The sequence below is a fragment of the Drosophila pseudoobscura genome, chromosome X, assembly GCF_009870125.1.
Source record: "Drosophila pseudoobscura strain MV-25-SWS-2005 chromosome X, UCI_Dpse_MV25, whole genome shotgun sequence".
Classification (NCBI taxonomy): Eukaryota; Metazoa; Arthropoda; class Insecta; order Diptera; family Drosophilidae; genus Drosophila; species Drosophila pseudoobscura.
In genome coordinates this window covers 50,462,419-50,486,371 of record NC_046683.1, presented here as the reverse complement: position 1 = coordinate 50,486,371, position 23,953 = coordinate 50,462,419, and the positions used below count along the sequence as shown (strand labels likewise).

The window sequence follows — 23,953 nt, the reverse complement described above, 5'->3', positions numbered from 1 at the left end:
TGTCTCTGGCTCTGGCTCTGCCTCTGGAGTCGCGCTGCTGCTTTCAAGTACACTTTTTTGAGCGCGTCTTGAAATTCGATTTCAGTCTGTCTTTATTTTTTTTATTTGTGTTTCGTTTTTTTTTTTTTGCTTCGTTTTGCGTCTGCCTCTTGGTTTATATGGCTAAGACGCGATGCGTTCATCTTCAGTTCGTCCAGATCGGTCACCACGGTATGAGCTCTAGTTTAGGCTCCCCAAAGTAAATAAATACTCAAACGATCCCAAGAGATCTCACAAGATCCGTGATCATCTCACATGCAAAAAAAAAAAGAAAAAAAACACAAAGAATTTAACTAATTGCAAGGATAAACAAAAAAGAAATAAGGAAAAACTACAAAAAAAAAAAAAACTGTCTAGTGTGAAATCTGTGTTCAATAATGTAATGAATATTTCTTCCTTTTTTTTCAAGATTGGAAATTGGATAACTCAAGTTTATTCCATTTGTAAAATTTATAAAATACATAAATAAATATTTACTGGAGCGTTGCGTTGTGTCAAATAAAAAAAAACCCTTAAAAAATTCGTTGCAAAATGGCGCGTGCAGTTTGTTGCATGGTGAGTTTTTTTTTTTTTTTAATTATAATTTTTTTTTTATGTGTATGAAATATATTTTTTTAAATCTTTCAAAAGTTTTGGGTGTGTAAATGAAGGATATTTGGATATTCAAAGGAATGACTATATATATATTTTAAATTAAAAATTTTTGGAAATTTGTAGAATATTTTATCATTTTTTATTTTAAAAAAAAAGGAATTATAGTTTCAATATTTTTTTTTTGTGGATTTTTAGTCATTTTTCCACCCACATATATTCCAAAACAGTTAAAAAAATTATATCTTTGCTTACCTCTTTTTTTTTTAATAATCATTGAACTCCATTCCGTCTGTCCTCAACACTTGGCAATCGCTAAAATTAATAACAAACAAGAAAACCAAATAAATAGAGGGAAAAAAATGCGTCTGACTCGAATATTTGATTGCAAACAAACAAAAAGGCATACTATGCATGGCAACACCTACCAGCCGTAGAGTTTTGAAGGCTTCGAGAGCAAAACAGAATGCAGCAAAATGCGGCATAGTATTTGTAGAGCTCAATAGCTCACAAACGAATGATTCCGATTCCGATTTTCATTCCAGAAACGATGTCATTTGCTTGTATTACAAATTTATGAGCAGACAGACAACAAGTCCGGGTCAAATTTTGTTACTATTTTCGGTTTATTTGCACAAGTACGGAGTATTTGCCTGAATGCAACTTAGTGGAAGGGAAATGAATGGTTATAGTACGAGTACGAGCGAGTAGGGGGATAAATGAATGGCTTGTACGAATAGGAATAGCGTAATAGCAATGGCACTCACCGGGCCCGGCGTTTTACTAGGCAAACAAGCGACGAATACCGGCAATTTCGTAAGCGTTTCTCGATGAGTAGCCCTACTATTTGTTTTAGCCGCAACGCAAAACGTCTTGCCCATGTTTTTACCCAGTTTTTGTCATTGAAATCCAATCGATATTCGTAATTTGTTGAGCTTTTTGCATAGTAGGAGATGCGTCAATGGCCAAAAATGCGGCGACACAGCACAAAACAAAAAAAAAAAAAAAAAACAAGAAACCAAACAAAAGCGAATTTCTGGTCGAAAGTGAGAGATAAATTTGTATTAAATGATATTATCGGAAGGTATGCAAATGATTTTGAATCATTTGTTACTTTGGGATTTGGTGATTGTTGATTAGGGTGTTTATTCCAAGCCTTAGTTCCGTTTGAGAAAGTCATGATATTAAAAGTCAAGGACTTGCTTCATTAACAACCAACAAAAAAAAGAAACTATCCGAAAAGAGTGTTAATTTGTATGAGACCCCAGCAAATTCTTAGATAATATCCAACCAAAAGATGTTAATTGTCCCAAAAGATACAGATACCCCCAAAATGTATATATAAAGTGTCATAATGATGCCGCGATAGCATCTCCATTTCGCACTAGAAACCAAATTGTTTTTGGCTTTGGGTTTGTGTCACCTGCCAAATGGCCACCGCTAATGCCTGTCTCTCTTGCTCTCTCTCTGTCTCTGGGGTCCCTTGACCCCTTCTTTTGGGCTTGGGGGTTAAGCTGGTGGCTCACAGAATTTATCACGACAGCATGCGGCTTATTTCTGTCAGACACGTACGAAGAAAAAAAATGTGGTAGGAGTAAAAGATTGTTTATGCCCTGCGGCAACAAGCGTTGACAGGGGCCCATCGTCTCGTTTTGGCCCAGAATTCTGGGATTTCTTTGGCACTCGCACTCCCCCTCCAGAGCTGAAGATTGTTTGTGGAATTTTAAAGAGTGCGCGGAATTTTCATCTGCAATTTGAGAGGCAGAGATTTAATCCGATGGGACACAGTAGTAGGCAAGAAGTTGAGTTCGAGTCATAAAATGTACTCATGAGTGGAGTGTCTGGCATTCATAAACAGTTTGAAACAAATAAGGGGGATTCTTTCGGCTGTAAAAGAGAGTGTTGGGAGTGTTAAACATGTGGGACATTGCATGGATTAAGTTTACAGTTAGCGGAAGACCAAATAGAAGATTGAAGAACATAAAGAACTAAAGAAACCAGGGGTATGAAACTTGGAGAGCCCAACGGGAGAGCTATTTGTTGAAGAGCTGGACAAACCTTTCAACTTCCTCCCTGCTTCAAAGTTCTATTCTTGAACCCTTTACGTAAGAGTTCATGGAACTCTAAGCCACGTCCCATTCACTTTTATTGCCCATCCATTCTAGGCATTCTTTCTGCCAACTCTCCATCTTCATGGGTTTTTTTTTCTGCCCAACTTTCGATATTTAAAGACACCAAACAGATTGTGGTTTGTCTGACTCTAATTTATGAATCTCTTGGCTGATTTTAATATCAAAATCTATAGATATTTAGATATATAGAGAGTATAGTGTGTGTGCGTGTATCTTTAATGAAAAATCTAGAAATGCAAATGAGTTTTTTGGTGATTGCCAGACAGCGATTAGCAGAGACAAAGACTGTTGTGGGCAGAGGAGGAAGTCTTCGTTCGGTCTTTGGCTTGAACGAAAAATGTTATGCGAATGTGCCCACAAAATGCCAAAAGTTGAAAGTAAAAGTTTTTTGTTTTTTCTTCTTTTCGATTTAAAATTAATATGATGTCACTCCCGAAAGAGATGTACCCATGAAACGGTATTTATTTTTTAATGATTCCCATAAATCTGCCACGATTTGGAAAGGGGAAGGAAGTACACTCGTATATGTATGTACATTCCCATCATTGTTTGAGAGGGATTTGATCTGTCTGAGGAATGAACTCCATCAGCTTTTGGCTCTGCTCTGGTAGAATACTTCTAGACGCTGCTGCTAATTAAAGCCACATCAGGTTCGACCTGTTTAACAATCGAATTTTATCGATCGATTCAGATCTCTGGTGGGTTACAAAAGTTTGCCAAGTTCTAATAATTCTTTTGTTGTCTCTGATGATATTTGTTGCCGGGTAACAGGCTTGGGCGTTCATTAAAAATGTTTGTTTGACATTTTTTTTTTTTATTTTTTTTTATGCCTGGTTTATGGAAATATTTGATTTCACAAACACGAAAGAAATTTCACAATTTCATGCAGGCGCAGCCCAGCGCCGAACAATCGAACGAACGAAACTGCATCCCAAAAACTTGTGTCATCGATTAAGGTCAGAGATTCCCCTCGCGTCGCATAATCGGTTGCATTTTTTTTTTTTTTTATGATAGTTTATTAAACATATTTTTCTCGCTGTTCAATGCAATGGGCCCATGCCAGACTGACCTTGAATGCCAGAGAGTTTCGCCTCTAAAAACCGCCAAAGGGCAAAAAGCAGTCAAGAGTCTGGAGATGGAGATGTCTTAACCGGTTTCTGTGTTTTTGGAGCCCCCGGAATGATCATCATGAAAATGTTGTAGCTGAAATCATGTTAACAGAAAAACCAACATCTCTGGTGCGTGCAAATAAGTCGATTAATAAATTTTCAAGTTATGCAAAGCAACAAATGGCAAGAAAACTTGGCAAAAGATTCATTGGCTCATTGTAGAACGCTTGAAGCATGCACCATGCGGCATGCGTTCGTTCTCAAGGCGTAGAGTTCTGCGGCTTTTTGGGTCATGCCGCCACAGAGGAGCCACTTGTCTTCGAATGATCTATGTGAGCAACGCCTCGGACCTGACGGGCCACTTGATTTACTGCATTTGCGGCTCAAACCGAAGCCCAGACTGAAAATCAACTTAAAAGTAATACTCTCTTACCGACACTTCTTTTGTGTCTCTGTGGCCCACATTTTTCTGGCCTGGCCTGGCCTGGCGTTTGGTTTCTTAATTGATTGAAAATTGATTAGAGGCTTGGCAGCAGCCAGCCACAGCCCCCATTCACTCCATTGAAGCGTAGACAAATTATTTATAACAAATGGGTGTTTCAGTCTGCGGCCAAACCCAAAAAGAGGGATGCAAAACAGCAATATGCCATAGATCAGGGTGAAGTTTGAGTGTTACCTTGGAAGGAGCTAGGGGTCTGCAGGGCAGTGTTTCTTTCTTTCTCCTTCGGAAATACCTAAAGAACTCATTGGCCCTACTTTATAGACCTTTTAGGGGAACATATTCCAGCAATTTCTGATCAATTTTGTGTGGAATATATAGCCCTACTATACCTTCAGTGCCTCCCAATAGTCCCACCACGTGCAATCAATCATTTTGCCAACCCAGCCTGAACCGACTTGTAAGCCCCAAAGCCCCAAACTTTCAACACGTTAGTTCTCCAGACAAACTTTCGGGGGGTATGGGGGGGGGGATGGGCCCTGCTAAAAAATCAATAATCACATGAAAATTATGGAAAACTTTTGTAATACACAATCCCTCCCTGAGACACTCACTCAATGAATCATTGAACTCTTTGCCGAGGCTTGAACTTTATTTATTATGAAAAATGTGATGGGCCCTCCCTCCAGAGGCCCTCCCCTGCCGTATCGGTGGCTGGAAACGACCTCCGTTGTCAGCAGCTGTTTGATATTGAGGCATTATAAATTATAGTCATTTTATAGATATTTTTCATGGAGATATGGGAGCAGTCGATTTGGCAACAATTTAAACTTGAAGATATGCCAATCAAAAGACAGTTAACCGTACGCACCAATCCGATGCGATGCCACCAATTTGCATTAATGAGATTTCATATTTCGATGCCGTTTTCGATGGTCAAATAAATTTGTTTTTTATGAGAAATTTATTTGGTTTTGTTTGGTGTCTTTGGTTTCCTTCACATGGTTTGGTTTTCATTTTATTTGCCCCCACAATAGCGAAAACGAATAACAGAAATTATTGACCTTATCCGCAAAATCTATAGCGGGTGTTAACCATTGTTATCCAATATAATTAATATAGACATCTCTCTTTAACCTCAGATATGGGCAGATTAATGGAAATGGGCGTCAACGAAGTTTAAATGCCCTAAATAGTGGTGGATTATAAAAACCGTATGGAGAAATTCCTTCTACTTTGTAATGTTTCTCTGTCTCTCAAGCACAAAAGAAGACAAGAAGACAAAAACAACAACACATTCGCAGCCCAGTGCTCGTTTCTGCTCGTCTTTTGAGCAATGCACATTTTTTTTTCGTCTCCTTTTCAATGCTGATTTTCGTGGACTCCGCTCCGAGATAAGCTCGGTCTCGCACTCTCTCTTTCTAGCGCACACCCACTCCAACAGCGAGTGGCAGACGGTTGGGATTTGTGTTGTTGGGAGACACGTTCATTCGTGTTCGAATGCAAGCGCAAAATATTACAAATGCGATGATGTACGAGATTGTGTTTTTGTTTCGCATGGGGGGAAGAGACGCACAAACACACACGAAGAGATGGAGGCACATAATTAGAGGCTGATTGAAGAGGAGGCTCTCAATCGCAGTCTCAATCTATCAAAGATCATAAACCAATCGAACTATTATTGTATTTAGCATAATGTGAAGGTCTTTTCCTTCTACAATATTTAGGAAATATGACTGCCTTTTATGAATTCTAATAAAATAACTCGTTTCTGATAAGGAAATGGCCACAAATCCGGAACTGTGGAATGAATTAAATTAACTCAATGAAGAACGGAGAATCGATGCTAATCCAAGAACTATCAAAGCTCCCAACTAAACGCAGCATAACCCTAGTTACTAATGTGGCATAGATTCAATGATTATTCGACTGATTAGCGCGACTGCCACTCCAAAATGTCGACAAGTGCATTAAGAACTCGGCTAATTGTCCATTAAAGTGTCTGTCAGTGGGAGCCAAGTTTCAAGTTTCTTCTTGAACGTTCAGTCAGTCGGCAGAGTGGCTGACATTTTTCGCAGCGACTGTGACAAATCGAAGGAAATTAGCATATTTAAAATCAAGTTCCAGTTCTAGTCTTAAGCCAAAAAACCGTCCGTCAAAACGTTTTTTTTTGACGAGTGAAGCCACAAGCTACGAGGAATGTTGTGCTTTGATTATTTTATGCCTTTGACATTTTGGGGCATTTTTTGTATTTTTTTTTTTTTCTTTTTCTTGGGAACGAATCGAACCGGATCTAAATGGGGCTGCTGCGGGGATGGTACGAAACAGTAAAAACGAGCTCAAAACTTCCCAAACTTTTGTTGTTGTTGCCTGTTTGAGTCATCCAAAAAAAAAAAAAAACCGAACCAAAGCCGTAGTTAAGACATACATTTTAAAGAGTTTGTGGGCGTGCCTTGAATGTGACAAATCTTTTCAACAGCTGTTTCCATTAATCATTTTCTTTTGTGGCTTTTCCAGGTCGTCGCTTGCATCTTCTTGGTGCAATGCGTTTACTCTGCCAAATTCGATGCAGAGAATCGTCGTCTTATACTCGATATAAACGATCAAAAGACAACGAATCAACAATATTATTCCTCTAACTTTGACACAAGTAAGTGACGAACACGTTTCCCCTTCCCTTTACCATTGCGCCGCTGTCTATAACGTTGTAATAAGCTGCTTATAAAACCATTCCAAAGATCACATTCAATTCAAAAAAAAAAAAAAAAAAAAAAAACCAAAACATTAATTTATGTAAAGTATTTTCGTAGAACCTCCTTGTATTTGTATCTATCCTATAAAAAAAAAAACCCCACTATCCACCCATTCCATGCAGTTTAGTTAGTGTTTTTTTCATAGATAAAACCAATTTGTTAATGTAGTTGTTAGTACTAGTAGTACCTTAGTCTTAAGTATTTGTATACCCCCTACCCCACCCCACCAACCTACCTCTACCACTGCCCTCGTTCTTCATTAGAATGTCCTTTGTAGTATGTTCTTTTGTAGCAGCTTTACTAAAAATTTCACCCCAGTAGAAATCGTAGATTCAATTTGTAAATATATATATATATATACGCTCAATCAAATCAATCAATCAATCAAACAATCAAACAACCATCTATCTATATCTCTCTCTCCTCCTCTTTCTCTCTCTTTGTCTATATGTCTCTTTTCCTTCTCTATGCCACTATCTCTCTCTCTCTCTCTTTTACATACCTTTTCTTGTATGAAAAACATGAAATTTTAAATGAAAAAAAGCTTTGCATACTCATATCCTCCTCTCACAACAAAAAAAGAAACCCAACCAAAAAAAAACTAGTTAAAAAAAAAGTTTTTACAACAACAAAACTTCAACAAACAACAACAACAACTCAACAACAACAGCACACAAAAACACCAACATTTTCTATATACTATAATACTACCTATATACAAATATATATCTCATATATGGCTAGGATTATTCCAAAGGCAATATAATAATAAAATGTAACGAAGGACACCAAAAATGTTGCAGTGAGCATGGCAGCACTCTCTATCTTGCTCAAATCTGAGAGCCAACAAGAGCAAAGAGAGCCCTTTTGCTTGGACACTCTCGTGCCTTTCCTTCGGCATTTTATTATTAAAATGCCTTTGGATAAACGAAACCTTTGCAGCTTCCAGCGCCTTTTACGAAAGATTTCTAGGTTCAGAAGAGAGTTTAGGTAACAGATATCTGATAGCCAGGTCGATAGAGATTCCTAGGGATATCTATGCAACATTTTACAGGTTTTACAGGGTCACATACCAAATTCTCACAAACACAAACCACAAACCCAAAGTTATACCTTTAAAAACATTACTCTTTCAACAACAACAACAACAACCAACAAACAAACAAACAAACACCCACCTCAAAATTCGTAAACGATCGAAAAACTAGACGCCTATCGTTATGGCTATGATGTGGGAAAGACAGGGAACTTCCATCACGAGACCCGTGGACCCGATGGCGTCACCTATGGCTGCTACGGCCTGATCGATCCCTACCATCTGCTCCGTGCCACACACTATGTGGCCGACGCCCATGGCTATAGGACAGTAGAGCCGGAGAAGCCCGTCGAGACCTTCCCCCCACATCTGTACAATGAGACGGATGGTGGTCCCTCGGCGCCAGGAATTCTGCTGCAGTGGCACGAACTCTACTTCCCCATTGGATGCGGCAAGTTTGCCAACGGCGCCCAGTCGGGTGTGCCCTACTTTGTGGAGAATGATGTAAGGATGCAAAGGAGGAGGAAGAAAACACTCTCTCTCCAGATAAAATCCTCACTGATATATCGATCTTCTAGTATAAGAAAAAGGAGGGTAGCAAGGATGCCATACCCTCGTTCTCGGTGAACATTCCGGTACTGAAGGGCTCCGACCAGAAGAGTCTGCCCATCCACAAGCCAACGGGTCCGCTGGTGCCCCAGGGCACAGGGCTCTTCGGCACCGACAAGGGACACACGCATCGCGAGTATCCTGGGGATCAGGCGCCGTCCTTCCACTCTGTGAACACCCTGCTTCCGGGCAGCAACAGTGAGAACCGATCTCTGCGATCCCCTCCCGGCCACGGACTCTAGTCTTTCGTGTTCTTTTAGATGATGGCCAATACAAGCCGGATAGCAATCCTTATAACCATGTGGTTGGCTCCAACGGAGGCAACGGCGGCAATGGCGGCAATGGCGGCAGCGGCTCAGGAGGCGGCAATGGCGGCAATGGAGGATTCGGTGGCTTTGGACCCAACGGTCCTGGCGGTCCTGGCGGTCCAAACGGACCCAATGGACCCAAGGGGCCGTTTGGTCCCCCTGGACCCCCAGGACCCTTGGGCCCTGTCGGCGCGGGAGGCGGAGCCTCAGGAAAACCGGTATACAAGGATGGAGATCGCACAGGCCTCGGATCGGGTCAATATAATGCCAATGGCGACGCTACTGGTCCCGGCAGCGGCTCCGGTTTCGGCTCTGGCGATCGCTATAGCACTGGCAATGGCAACGGCGTCGGTGCTGGCGATCGCTATAGCACTGGCAATGGCAACGGCGTCGGTGCTGGCGATCGCTATAGCACGGGCAGTGGTGCTGCAGTCGGTACTGGAGTCGGTGCTGGCAGTGGCTATCGTCCTGGCGATGAGGGTACCTACACGAGCACCTACACGCACACCGATACCGGTTTTCCTGGGGCCATTGGATACGTATCAGGTTAGCCCTCCACCAACAACACATCCCCCATCCCCCCTTCCCACCCTGGAGATCAAAATTTGAACGATCTGTGGAGGATATAGCGAGGGGTCTTCTACTCACAACTGATATCTTCAAGGGCAAAACGATACCCGAAATGTTCGTTCAAATTTTGCTTCCTTCCAGGCTTTTCTCGTAGTTCTTTAAGCGATTCCCTTAACTTATGTTTATGTCTCTTTTTAGATGATAATTCTATTTAAATTTTAAACTATTTTAAGTTTACTTTCGTTTACTTTCAGCCAAAGATCAGCAATATATAAATATTCTTATTCATTTTCCTTGATTTTTTTTTTCTTGCAAATATTCAATATCCAGAAAGCACCCAACCACACACAATATACTATATGTTTAGGCGATATAGGGCACGATTTTTTTTTTTAGAGCACCTCTCTCTCTCTCTTTTAAATGAGCGCACAAATTCCACAAATATCCTTTCTATATATTTTATATGCACCCAAAACAAAAAAAAAAAAAAAGTTGAAAACGAAATGAAAAACACACACACAGACACACAGATATATGTGCGTATATTTATATCAATCATGCTTGCACCGATACACACACACACACAAACATTCAGACCACACACCTACACACACACACACACACATACACTGTCATATATTGTACAAATAATGCACCTGGAAAAAAAGAAAAAAATATGAAATGCTTGAGCAATGGAACACTAATGGAAAACTAACCCAAAGAACTCCTTTAATTCCTTAACCTCACTTATAATCGATATACTATCGATAGCCATTGATCGATCGATTTCTGGTCTAACACCCCCCATACGCTATATAGATGTTGATACTAACCAACCATTATCCTTGTTTATTTTTTGTTTGCCGCTTTTGTTGTTATGATTTTTCTTGTGGTGTCGGTAGTCCCCTCCTCTTATTGTATCCTTTTTTTTGTAGCACTTTTTTGTATCGTAATTTAGTTACTGATTACTGTAGTTAGTGATTAGTGTAGCTAGTAACTGTACTAGTAGTTAATTTGAATTGATACAAAACTTGTATGAAATGTTTACTAATCGAACGATTTCCACATCCCCCACGCTCTTCCTCTCCAGGCAACGGTAAATATAGAGGTGAAGATGGACGTTACAAAGGTAAGCCCCCCCATAGCGCCACAGATCCCTTGGAGTACCATATACTTATGCATCGTGTTTTCTTTTGGGTTAGGTATTAATGATGGCAAATATTATCACGATGATTCGGGCAAATATGTTCACGTTGAAGGCCCCACCGGTCCGCCAGCACCTCCGTATGTCCACATTGTTGGACCCGAGGGCGGCTACGGCGGCGAGGGCGGCAACGGCGGCAATGGCGACGGCGGCGGTGTAGGACCCAACGGTCCCAACGGCCCTGGAGGACCCAAGGGACCTGGAGGTAAGAAAAACGGGGAAGGGAAACCACTTAAAGGATGATTCTTAAATGTTTGATGACTTTTACCAGGCCCGAAAGGACCACCCGGCCCCAACGGACCACCCGGCCCACCTGGACCACCAGGTAGGAAAAGAATCCATAGTCCTTTAGGACCAACCTCTCCCTAGGAAAGTATTTTACATTTTCTTTTTCGATTCCATAAAATCCAGGACCTCCCGGACCCAATGGACCTACTAGACCCGGACCTAAAGGTAGGTCTCACATTTCCCTTAAAAAATGTAGTTCGAAACCTAAAGGAACCCTCTTTCTAGGACCCTTTGGACCTCCCGGCCCACCCGGACCTCAGGGGCCAACCAGGCCAGGACCATATGGACCTCCCGGCCCACCCGGCCCCACTCGTCCAGGACCACCAGGGCCACCGGGTAAGCCCCGCCCCACTTCCCAGCCTCAGAAAAGACAAAAACTAACTTGATCATTTTCTACACGCAAGGACCCCAACGCCCAGGACCTCCCGGCCCACCCGGACCCACTCGCCCTGGCCCACCCGGACCCGACCGCCCGGGACCACCCGGACCCGACCGCCCAGGACCACCGGGGCCACCACCACCAAACGGCAACCGTGTACCGCCCACCGATCCCAGGCATTCGGACAAGGAGACACCCGGATACCTGCCGCCAGATCAACCGGGTAAAATCTCGCTACCACCCCCACCATCCTACTCACAGACCATTAAGATCGAACCACCTCCGAAGTCACCCGTAATCAATTTCAAGCCCAATTACGAACAGAATAATGATTATGTGCAAAAGAAACCATCCACAAGCACAACCACAGCAAAGCCACCACTAACCTATATTCCTCCTTCTATCCCACAACCAAAAAAACCTCAACCACCACCACCTTCCCAACACCATGTTCCCGTTCCTGTTCCCAACGTTCCTGTTCCCGTTCCGCCATTCCAAACGACAACAACGATTGTACAGCCAAAGGTCCCGGCTATCATTATTGAGAAGGATAATAAGCCACCAGTAACAATCGGTAATATTGATATCCATACAGTACCACAGAGACCGCACAACGTTGTACCGCACACACCACCCGCACCGCCCACTCCAGCAGTGGTGACACGATACGAAACGACTCCACGAACGACTCCCAGACCCACTGTCTACCAGCCATCCACGCCCAGACCCTTCGAAAAGGTCTCCAGTCCACCCATACAATACCATACGCCACAGGTGCCCCAACAGCCACCGCCGTACAGACAACCCGTACCACAGACGCCGACGGTGACGACGCCACGACCACAACAGTCCTATGTTGTTGAACCAAAAGTAACGCCACGTCCCTCTCCACCATTGCATGTGCCTGCGTATCCGAACAGCGGCGACACCTGTGTCTGCAACGATAAGACGCACCACTCATCGAAAACCACTCAAAGCACCACAAGCACCCACTCCCACACTAGTAACAACTATCCCCAAAATCCTGCCTCTGTTGACTTTAACAAACAATTTTCCGGCTTCAATGGACAAGCGAACTTTGGCAGCATAATCAATGCCATGTCACTCACACAATTGCCCGTGATACCCCAAGCCCCGGGACAGCCGGCCTTCTATCCGCCGGATAAGATACCCAAGGGCGCCGTCATCGCTCTCATGCCGGTGGTGATCCTGCCACAGGAGTACTACTCGAATTGCGATGAGAATTCCATATACACAAGCGACAAGCAGCAGAACAGCATTGTCGATCCCTTCCCGCTGGGCGTGCAGCCAGCGGCCATACCGAATGCCTTCAGCCTGCATTCGGTGTTCACAGGCGGCGCCCCCAAGGATCAGTGCATGTGTCCCTGTTCCTGCACTCAGAATTTGCCCAGCAGATTGCACAAGAAACGCGAGACGAGCGAAAAGGAGGCCACGGAGGCGAAGGCCGAGGCCGAGGCGGAGGCGGAGGTCAAGGCTGCTGCCTCTGAGGAGGCAAAAGTAGAGATTCCAGTCGTTCCTGCTGCCTCTGAAGAGGTTAAGGTGGAGGCTAAGCCCATTCCTGCTGCCACTGAAGAGGCTCAAGAGGTTCTACCAGTACCAGCCGCCTCCGAAGAGATTCAAGTGGAGGTTAAGCCCGCTGCAGCAGCCTCTGAAGAACCCAAAGTAGAGGTAAAACCAGTTGCAGCCGCCTCTGAGGAGGTTAAAGTAGAGATTAAACCAGTGTCAGCCACCGCCGAAGAGCCAAAACCAGCTGCCTCTGAAGAAGCTAAGGTCCTGGCTGATCCACTGCCCGTGGTAAAGGTCAAGGAGACTAGCGACGACAAGATCAAGGTTGAGACTACGAACTAAGACAACGGCCCCGACGTCCTGACGATGAAAAAACCCTCTCCCAGATCCCGCTTTAAATCCCGCTCCAGAATCCTCCTCCAAACTCCTCCCAAAACTCCCCCAAAAAACTAATCCACTTTCCAGTCTTAGCGTCTAAGTGTTTTGAAGTTGAGAATCCATTGATGTGTTCGCTTTTTTCTTGTGTGTTAATCTGCCTGTCGAATTGTAGTCGAAAATATCTCGCACTTAAGAGAGCGATAATCGAAAATGTGAAAGAAGAAAACTGTAAGAAAAAAATTGTTTTGTGACATGTTGTTTATTATGCATTTTGTGTATTCTTTTTTTATTTTTTTTTTTTAATAATTTCATTTCGTTTTATTTCCTTATTTCTTTACCAACTTTAGTTTTTAGTTTATTTAATGTCTACTCTAATCACGATTGAGACGGAATATTGAATTGTTATATGTCAAAAAAGCAACTAAATGAAATTAAATAAAATTTAAGAAAAACAATTTAAAAACGTTTCTTACTGGGAGAGGGCAAGCGATGGAGAAAGAGAGAGAGATCCAGCTACGCTGGGAGAGAGCTAGTGACGGGAAGAAAGAGAGAGAGAGAGAGAGGTGATACGCCTACTCAGCTAAGCCACACTGGGAGGATGATAAAAGTGCCGTAGAGAGCACCATTGTGGATGATAAACCAATGATGTGGCGCCCCATAAGCTCATTCGACGTCCAATTTGCCAGGACGGTGGCTATAGATATTGGAATCGATTAGGGGAATAGTTTTGTGGTGGATGATGTGTGGATGTGATGTTTAGCGCCCAGAGAAAAGCGTTTCCGACCCCAAAAGTCGTCTGTCTCTCCGTCTTGTCTGCTGCCTAGTTCTCAGACTCTATTAGTGCTATAGCTTCCGAGAGTTTCGCCTCACCCAAAAATCTTTGGATAAAGATACGAAAACACCATATCTACCAGATGGCCGAATCTGGATTAGATCGGATCATTATTATAGCTAGAATGAACAAATCTATTTGCCGCCGCCCCCCGTCCACGCGTTCACAAATCTTTTGTCTCTCTCTCTCATGCATCTTCATCGTGCAAGGTGCATCCCCTGTCGGAGGAGAGCGAGATAGCAACACAGCTGATTTTGGTGTGAGAAACGTGCCAGAGAGAGACAACTGTGGCGCACAAATGGATCAATAAAAATTTAAATAAAAATATTTCAAAATTCGAAGTGCAGGACTTAATATGGTAGAGCTCTTTCTCTCTATGTTTTTGACCTCCTATGACAAGCGTCAGCCGAATCCCTTCCTAGCATTAGCCAACAAGCCGATACCAAAAGACAGAGACAGTCCGCGGCTCCGATATCAATACCAGCGTTAAGTACGGGTATAATAATATTTAAAACACATTGAACAAGTTACTTATAAGCTTAATTATAAACTGATTGAGTACCGGGTGTAAAAGTAGAGCCGCGGCCTTTGCTGCTAGAACAAAAACCCCTCCGACAGCGTCCAAATTCCGTACCGAATGAGTTACTAAATTTCCCAAAATTTGGATACAAATTGACAGATAATTCCCGACCGATTCTGCAATGGCAAGCCACTCAAAGATTCAAAATTATTCAAAGTAAAAAGTTGACGTTGAAGCTCTTAAAGGGGTAAATGTATATATATTTCTCTGGGAGTTCTCTCTCTCTCTCTCTTTCCCTCTCTCTCTATTTCACGTTGCATTGACGTCAGTGCACTAAGTGGCGCCATCCGTGGGCATTTCGTGGAACTTTATTCGAATGAAAACTTGAAAAAAAGAATCTCCTAAAAGTAGACTCCGACGTCCGAATATTTAAAGTAAAGTTTATTATTATAATGGTAAAATCTGGACTCTACTTCTGGGAAACCATTTTCCTGACTGAAACTTACCTCATTTCAAGTTTATGCCTGACTGGAGCGACTCGGGGCACGGTGTTGAATGCAAATTTGTTCTTGGCACAAGCAAAAGCCAGAGAAAGACTGCTTTTGGCTGGAATTCGCCAGCGTAAATCCGAAAATACTCTTAGTCCAGGGTCAGGGGCGAAATGCGTGGCGTATTAGATGCCAAGATACAAATTTAGAAAAATAAAACTTTATGGAAAACTAAGTGAGAATTATGTTCATCGATTCCCCGCTGCCCCAGAGCGTTTTCAAGGGTGCAATGCCCGAGTCTGCGGTGCTGATAGATGTTGCACGCATTTGTTGTAGGGTCGTCTCTTGGTCGAGGTTTTTGCTTGTTTCTCCCCTTTCGCTGCCAAATATCGAGAGAGTAATGGAAGTGGTATTTAAGGGGAGAAAATCAGGAGGAAAAATAGAAAGCGAAAGCCATAAACAGTGGCAATGGTGTGGCAGTCGTTGCTGTTGGAGTCCGTTCCGACTGCGCCACCTAGGATTAGGATTATAAAACGCCAAGTGCATGCTGCGTCCGAGCGAGACTCTGGCCAGAGAATGCAAAAGCAAAATAAGCTAAAATAAGCACCCCACACTCAGAATCGAATGCAAAATGAGATGTATGGGTTGGGATACAATTCAAACAATGAGAATACAACCTAATCATGCTCCAGTCCAGGGACAGCAGCAGCATGTGGGTCTTTATCTCAAGTTCTTAGGGCTTAGGTCCATTCTAGATCCTCCCGTTGGGCAGATGCGCTGGGTGGAGGGAGCCAGCACGTTTGGGTGGCCCCTCATCGCCAACAAGTGGGACGCAGAGGACTCTGACGATGTCTGCACAAGAGATCCAAGACAGGGGCTTTGTAGATCAGGACTTTATTTTCCAGGCTGAGCTTGTGGCCGCCCTCTTTCGAGGCTTGCTCTCAAGTTGGTTTCTGCTTCCAGACTCTTATTTCGGTGACCATCGTTGGCTGTAGTTCTTGTTTCTCCAATAACAACAAAAAAAAAGAAGATCTTTAAACCATTGTTTTGCCTTTGCGTAATATTTAGCCTTCGAATTGATGTGTAACCCAGTTTTTTGGGGGGGCTTTGGATGGATTTTACGACCATGTGACAAGTCAATAGCTGAAGATGTGTAATGCCCGCATGGTAACACCCTATATAGCATTTCACACATTGTTTCTTTTGCCCCTTTTTGAGGTTAGGCCACCTCTGCAGCTCTTAAGGGCCCAGCGGTGCGAGTACTGCAGAGTTTTATGAATGAAAAACTTCCACAATGATTATGAAATTTATATTCTGTTCGGTAATTATGCAAGACCCAGCCCGCACCGCACACCATTCAAGAGTCAAGTCTTTTAAATATTTGTGCAACAAACTTTCTGTGGATAATTGGAATTAAAGATATACTAAGCAAGCAAGAGCGGCCCACTTGAAAGAAATTCGATCTGTGAACTGTGGATAAACAAAGAGATAGAGAGAGAGCGAGAGAGATAGAGAGAGAGGATTATCGAAGCGGAGGTTGTTTCGTTTTGACTATTTGTGTTTGCTAAAGTTATCTGAAAGGTAAATAGCTCTACGAAAAATTAAACACGCACTGACTCCAAAATGAGGCATTTATTTTGTCACTTTGCGAATATTATTTTATAATGCCACATAATCGCACAAAAAGTGCCTAGAATTGAGTATCATTTGGGGTTGGAGTTGGGGTTGCGTTGCAGTTCTGTCTGTCTCTCAAACAGAAGTTCTCTCTGGGTATTTTTTTTTTTTTTAACGAAACGTTTTGGCCATGTTTACATGACGTATGAGTAATAATACTGAACTTGAGACAAACAACAAAACAAAACAACAAAAAGTGCGACAAGTGCGAGAGTTCGCGGTGGAAGGGGCTGGCGATGGGGCTGGGGCGGGGTGGGTGGGGGTGTTGGGAGCTCTTTGTTTGTCTCTGTGTGTCGGCGGTGTCGTTGCTGTATCTTTGTATCTCTGCTGGCGGGGGTACGGTAAGCGCGACTTGAAGTTTGAGGAACGTAGCAACTCAGCCGTAAAATGAAAAATATAAATTGGCCTCTCCGTCTGAGAAGCAGAATTATTTAACGTACAACTGTCGCTGCGAATAGACGTTGTCTTGCCTACCACTGGGCCTCTCCGAATCCAAAGAAGTTCCTTTACTTTCCTTTTTTTTTGTTGTTTGTTGTTGTTGCTGTTGCGTCCTACAAATATGTTCAAGATATTTATGCTAATGGTGAGTGTTTGGTGGTCCAATTTGCTGTTCATTTCCATAAACAAAAAAAAAAACCTGTTTTCTGGCAGTTTGCGTTGCTTGCAGGCGCCTGGAGCGTGAGCCTGCCCCCCGCCCAGGTGGGCGTGGGCACCACCAGGACAACGGGCGGAGATTTGGCCACGGCCGAGACCTCAGCAAAGTGTTAGTCTTCCATCGGTTAGAGGCATGCATGTGTATTTATACGCTATTGGACGCTCCTTTTTTTCAGTTTTGAATCTTTTTGGTGGCGGCTCTGGTGGATATCCAAACTATGGCTATAATTACCAGCGACCGACATATCCTGGCTACAATTATGGCTACAACAACAACGGATATTATGGCAATTCGGGCAGCTATTATCCCACTTCAGGAGGGAGCTATTATCCCACAACTAGCGGCAGCTATTATCCCACAACTGGAGGCAGTTATTATCCCACGACTGGCGGCTATCCGAGCACTGGCGGCAGCTATTATCCCACAACAAATATCCTGGGCTCTCAGGGAGGCTATGCCGGCTACGGCGGCTACGGAGGTAATGGCGGTTTGAGGCAATACTCGGGCTATTGGCAGCGCGACTATCAGGGCCAGAGGAATCGCGGCTATGGCTACTACGAGAACACAGATCGTTTGGGCCTGCCAGAGCATCGCCAGCAGACGCCAGATCGTTCTTATGGCTATGGTTCCTCCTCCTCGTATCGCGGCTATGACTAAGTATCTTTCTGTGATCATCCGTTTGTCGCTTTTGTTATTGCCTTTTGTTATGTATTTTAATCAACTTTTTTCTTCCTCTTCTACTCGTTCATCTCTCTCTCTCTCTCTTCTCTCTCATTTCATTCTATAACAATAAAACAGAATCTGCTACTAATTTAATTTTGCTTATAATTCATTTGTTGCCTTGTCGTTAAACATTCGAAATTACCAACGGATATGCCCAATTGCACATTCATTCATTCATTCATTCACTCATTCACTCATTCACTCATTCATTTGTTGCTTATCTCTCAGATACAGTGGCCGCTTAAAAGTATCTTATGGTTTTTATTTGTGCAACTCTTTTTAATGCCTCAAAATCCTCTACATTTATTTTTCAGGCTACAGACAGACTTACGGCTAAGACTTCTTCTTCAGATGTCACGCTTCGGCACACCCACACACACACACACACACACACACACAAGTATCGTAAAACTTTTATAAACAATTTATTAGGCAACATCTTGTGGCATGGAATTTTGCAACCCACATCTACGTCCACATTTTACTGGAGACTTCAGCTTCGTTTTTTTTTTAATGTTTTTTTTTATATATTTTAAGTAAAGTCATGTTTATGTTATCCCCCCACCCACCGCTCTCTACCCGCCCACTCGTAAATGCAGTGAAGCTCCAGTTTCCCTGGGAAAATGCATTCCACGAAGAGCTGCTCCTCCGGAGTTGCTGAGAGGCGTTCAGAGCAATTTGAGATAAGATAATAGATTTCTCTTGTTAAATAAAGCAATATTTTTGCAAAGAATTCACGGGTGTGTGTGTGTGTGTGTGTTTGTCGGTGTATCCTTGGGAAAATGAAGCTAAAAATAATATTTATAAATAATCTCAGCACCGAAGAAGGGTTAAAGCTACTAAATGTTGGACATACTCCATTAGCTTTTCCACAAGTTTGCTTTCAATTTGTTGTGGCAGCTAAACCAAAATGGAAAATGAAATGGTTATATTTTTCATGCATATTTTTGTTGAAATTCCAAACCTATTTATTGTGGAAAACATTGCCTTGAAGCAAATTCCTTGCGAAAAACTAGACAAAGAAAAAAAGGGAGGGAGGGTAAAAGTTTTCCTTTCAAAAATTTGTGGAAAATTGTCTAGGAAATCGTCAGAACAGACATTGAAAAGAATTCCACAGCAATTAAAATTTAGTTCATTTTATTTGGTAATTTTCCCTTACGGCAAAAAACAAACACATATGACAACACTCGGAAAAGAATTCCACATTCGTTTGCATTCATTTGCGATTTGCCATTCGTTTGGTAGTTGGTTCCATTCGAATGCGCAGCTCCCTTCCGTGCAGTCATAAAAAAAGCGAACAGCAGAAGCCCAAACAAAGATACAAAGCCTCTGAGATGCTAGAGATACGGCTACAGCTACATAATTTGATGATGTGCATAAAATTCCAATGAAAATAAAGAGTTTTGTTTGGGGGGCTACAAACCTTTGGACACCCTAGAAGAAGGGCATTCACAGATGCAAAGAGATATATAATTTTGTGATTGAAGGGCAAAAGAAGGTATACAAAATATATATCGAGTATATAGTATATATTATTATTATATTATTAGGAGAGCAATGCAATTGAAGGAGAAATTAAAAACACACTTGATAAACTCTTAAAAACAAAGAACATATATTGAAAAATAATAATAATAAAACTAATAGCAACAAAAATAATAGTAATAGTAAAAATAATAAAATTAAAAAAATAAATACAATAAAAAATAAAAAGAATAAAATTATTTAGGGAGAAATTAGAAATACACTTGATAAACTCTTAAAAAAGAGATATATTGAAAAATAATAATAATAAAAATAATAGTGATAAAAATAATAATGATAAAAATAATAATGCATAAAGATAAAAGTAATGCAAATAATAGTAATAATATAAATAATACAATTTTTAAAAATAAATAAAATAAGAAAAATAATAAAAAAAATAAAAAAAGAATAAATAAAACTTAAAAAACTATTGAAAAAAATTTTGTTTAAATTAAAAATAATAATATAAATAATAGTAAAAAAGCATAATAATAACAGTAAAAATAAATTAAATTATAATACTAAAATAAAAATATAACTAAAAAAATAAAATTAGTATTAGCGTTAATAATAAATATATTAGTCATAATACAAATATTAGTCATACTAAAAATGTTAGAGCAAGAAAATCATTCTGTTTCAATTAACATAGAGTAGAACAACTGTGGCGTTAGAAATAAATAAATAAAATAATTAAAATAATAAATGGGGATTAAAAACACAATTGTTGAGGCCAATCACGAATGGAAATATATATCTACAATTTGGTGGAGGAATAAAGGATAAAAAGGAATATTTTGCACAGCAAAAATCCTCCACCGAAAGAAAGACAGTCGCCAGGCGCTCCTCAAACACAGAACACCCTGTCATCCAGGGTGTACCAATTTCGTATGGAATATTTTCCCCTAGAATGTTTAGAATACAAGAAAAAAACAATAACAAGCGGCGATTCCGTAGGTCATTAAAGAACTGAATATTATGGCATCAAATGGAATTGAGCGCAGAAAAAAAAGAGTTCATTTTTTTGCGTCTTCTTCATCTTTGCTGGTGGTGTTTTTTATTCGAGTCTTAATTCATTTTTCAATGTTTGTTATTGCCCGCTGTACACGATACACGATACACGATGCTGTGCCCCACATTAAAGGCAAATAGAAATAATTAAAGAGCCCCGCGCGCGAAAAACTACAATAAATAAAACACCACTGAAAGCCGATAAAAATATTCGTATCTGCGGGAAATGGAATTATTTATTTGCCAAGCGGCTTCGGACTAAATGCCGCCTGCACTGCATCACGCGCTCAAAATCTAATGTTAACAACATTTTAATTAATAAAAGCCGAAACCCGGGGCTCCACAAACAACAACAAATAATGCAAAAATTATTGCATGTACGGAAAGCCGCCTCGTTGGGGACTCTGTGCAAATATTTGTATGGCATAATATACTATTTCTGTATTTAGGTCTGCGGGAAAAAAAAATACTAAAAAAATAACGAAAATAATAGCGTTTATTACATACTGGCCCTGCAAGGTATTCAGCTCCTTGGGCCCCTATCTGGGGATTTGTTCTACAGAAGATGATGGTAGGGGGGGTTTCTGGTGCAGGGACTCCTCCACAGGAACTGGTAGATCCAACGAAAGCAATCGAAATCTCCCTTAACCGTAAGGAGAACTTAATCCTTAATCAGATGCTCCAATGCAGGACCGATGAGGCTTTACTGGGGAGTCCACCATCTTCTAGAGGTGCACCTATTATCAGGCCCAGACCCTGTGGAATGCCAGACACCATTTCATAGCCATTTAAAGACTGTTGCAGGCCGACGAATATTTCAAGTGCAGTCCCAATTCCCAATAAAATTTCCAGAAAAGGCTGAAAGGCATCTCAACTTTTGGGAATTTCCCACAGCCAAACCTCAGCCCGACAGCTGCTTCCTGTCACGTACTATCTGCTGCTGAAAGTACGGGAAAACTAGGGGAGCACAGGGCAAAGGAAGGATTATGGCGAAAACTTGTTCATGGCACTCTATAATTTGCAGCTGCTGCACAGCAACTTTCACTGCCACAGCCCACCCCCGAGAGATCCGTGGTAATTGGTTGAACGAACTTGAGAACTTCTTAAGAAATAAAATGTATACGAATTCCGTTGTCATACGAACTGGTTAAAGGGGGAATGGTGTGTGCCTCGTCGTTATCCCAACAGCAAAAATTGAGCTGCCAGAAAAAACTTGACATTCGGCCAAATGAGGGGCTTATGTTTTTTTTTTTTTGTCTTTCACAGAAAGAGGGTCCGAAAATTGTGTGCCTTCAAATGATAATCCCCCCGTCGCAAGCATCAAGGGGTTAAGCGGCATTCAATGCGGAGAAACTGAATTTCCAATCAAATTTGTAGGCCTCCAAACCTGATGGATGGATGGAGCCATGAAAAATGGGGAAGTTCTGTGAAAGAAATGCCAACGCCCCTCTTCTATGGCGTCTATATGATGGCTCTCAGTCCATTAGCAGCACACACACCTTCTGAAACCAGTTGGGATCCTTGCGGACAGCTGTACCCTGCTACCGTGTCAAAGTCAAAGATACGAAGACACCTGCTAATCAACAATTAGCTGCTTCTTTACTAATTTTGTCTCTCGATTCGATACGATTCGATTCGATTCGCCAAGCAAGTTCCATTTATATGGCATGCTTAACCAATTAACACCCCCCAAAGGGGCGCCACGTGCTTGCGGGTCCCAGTGTTCCAAAGTCCAAAAAACGTCCGTGCAACAAAAGCGCAAAGGAAAAGATGATTTTGCTCTGCAGAATAAACTAATGATTGCCGCAGCACGTGCCACTGCCACATCGGAAGGAAGTCAGACAATAAATAAACAATGATTCAGAATCATTATCATATTTCCATTTTGTTTTGTTTTGTTTGATTTTCCCATTAACGGGAGAAAGACGCCTGGAATGGGAGTGTCTGCCTCCTGCCCTAATGGAATCGATTTAAAGGATGTAAATCAAAGCCAATTGCTTGTTAAAATTCGCTGTCTGCAGCGATGCGGAATGCATTTAATTATGGCCATAAAAAAAAAGGGAATCCAAACAAAAGTTACGTGAAAATCTTTCGGAAAATTATTCATGGGAAGTTTTATCGAGTCTCTCGACTTTCAGGAAGAGACTCACTTAACGAGTGAAATAATCAAAGAACAGACCCCCCCCCCCACCTCCACCCCCCATCCATAAATTTTTTGGGTTTATCGGAAGAAAATTGAAGTGTATACGGAAGACCCCGCCACGATGCGGGGGATATTTTCCCCCATAAAAATAAAGTCCAAACAGTTGAAACGTTGGAGCACAGGTGCAAGTGTCTCGACATTGGGATACCCTAAGGTATTCGGCCATCTGGACTCAAGAGCTCTTTGCTCAGCCATCAAGGGGTGTTCGAAGGCCAGGTGTTCTTCATTCTGGCTGTTATAAGGGTCCGATCCGCATTTCAGTACCTTTCAATTGGCTCACGGGTTGGGAGGCAGGCTCGCTAGGAGCCTGTCCAACTTAGGCCGGTTTCGGTCCGTAGTGATACCGTGTGGGCTCTTCCCTTTTCTGCTCCCATCCAGATACAACTTCCTGGTGGGAAGAAAAAAGAACCAGCTTCTGTCATACTCTTTGAGAACAGGACTCCAAATGATGGCTATACCCCCTTTGTGGTATACTCTAGTAGTACCGCCTAAAATAAAGTAATAATTGAATTAATTAAACAAAATTAACGGTGTGTTCTGTCCCCAAAGCCGAATACCAGTTTACCAGTTTCGAAGTTTTCTAGTCGCTTGATGGTAATGCGAAATTTAAGAGTTAAATTAGTTTGAATCTTTAATTCAATTCACATGGAAATGCTAATGGACGCCATGATGCCAGCGCCAGCGCCAGAGGAAGAGGCAGCGCCGGAGGCAGACCGCTGTTTGAATAACAATCTTAAGTGTTCTCCAGTAACAGTAACAGTATCTGTATCTGTATCTGCTGGATTACACATTTATAAACTATTTTGCATTCGTTAATTGATTGATGTTTGGCTAAACCTTTTTTTTTGTCTAAATATTCGAACATCGAACATCGAGTTCTCGGGTAATTGAAAGGCAATTTAATTGACTACATCACTGTGGCATGTTCTAGGGGCCATTGTGTGCCATTATGCACTGC

General features: G+C 41.9%; 2 protein-coding genes and 1 long non-coding RNA gene across 13 annotated transcripts in view; 2 read left to right on the top strand and 1 right to left on the bottom strand.

Moving 5' to 3' along the window:
- The first annotated feature begins 111 nt into the window (after nucleotides 1-111).
- Nucleotides 112-13,528, top strand: frm (farmer). 10 transcript variants are annotated; one of them, XM_033382979.1, is made up of 14 exons: nucleotides 122-210; nucleotides 449-594; nucleotides 6,828-6,960; nucleotides 8,272-8,603; nucleotides 8,678-8,906; nucleotides 8,969-9,562; nucleotides 10,677-10,682; nucleotides 10,846-10,995; nucleotides 11,062-11,115; nucleotides 11,202-11,243; nucleotides 11,304-11,414; nucleotides 11,483-11,680; nucleotides 11,977-12,031; nucleotides 12,378-12,445. In XM_033382979.1, exons 2-13 carry the CDS (start codon nucleotides 571-573, stop codon nucleotides 12,000-12,002), a joined length of 1,899 nt encoding a protein of 632 aa, XP_033238870.1. In that variant the 5' UTR covers nucleotides 122-210; nucleotides 449-570; the 3' UTR covers nucleotides 12,003-12,031; nucleotides 12,378-12,445. The 10 variants fall into 10 exon arrangements, with proteins under 10 accessions (XP_033238863.1, XP_033238870.1, XP_015043109.1 ...); XM_001353714.4 differs by having other exon boundaries at nucleotides 139-238; nucleotides 10,677-10,715; nucleotides 10,789-10,995; XM_033382975.1 differs by having other exon boundaries at nucleotides 140-238; nucleotides 10,677-10,715; nucleotides 10,789-10,995; nucleotides 11,483-12,031; nucleotides 12,378-12,671.
- Nucleotides 889-23,953, bottom strand: part of LOC117184602 (uncharacterized) — a 69,363-nt gene continuing 46,298 nt past the window's right edge. The window contains exon 4 of the long non-coding RNA XR_004470008.1: nucleotides 889-945. This is a non-coding gene — a long non-coding RNA (uncharacterized lncRNA). The remainder of the gene's footprint in view (nucleotides 946-23,953) is intronic.
- LOC26532264 (prisilkin-39) lies at nucleotides 17,281-18,991 on the top strand. 2 transcript variants are annotated; one of them, XM_015187626.2, is made up of 4 exons: nucleotides 17,281-17,459; nucleotides 17,528-17,639; nucleotides 17,707-18,009; nucleotides 18,569-18,991. In XM_015187626.2, the coding sequence occupies exons 1-4, from the start codon at nucleotides 17,436-17,438 to the stop codon at nucleotides 18,589-18,591; spliced, it is 462 nt and encodes a 153-aa protein (XP_015043112.1). In that variant the 5' UTR covers nucleotides 17,281-17,435; the 3' UTR covers nucleotides 18,592-18,991. The 2 variants fall into 2 exon arrangements, with proteins under 2 accessions (XP_015043112.1, XP_015043111.2); XM_015187625.2 differs by lacking the exon at nucleotides 18,569-18,991 and having other exon boundaries at nucleotides 17,707-18,312.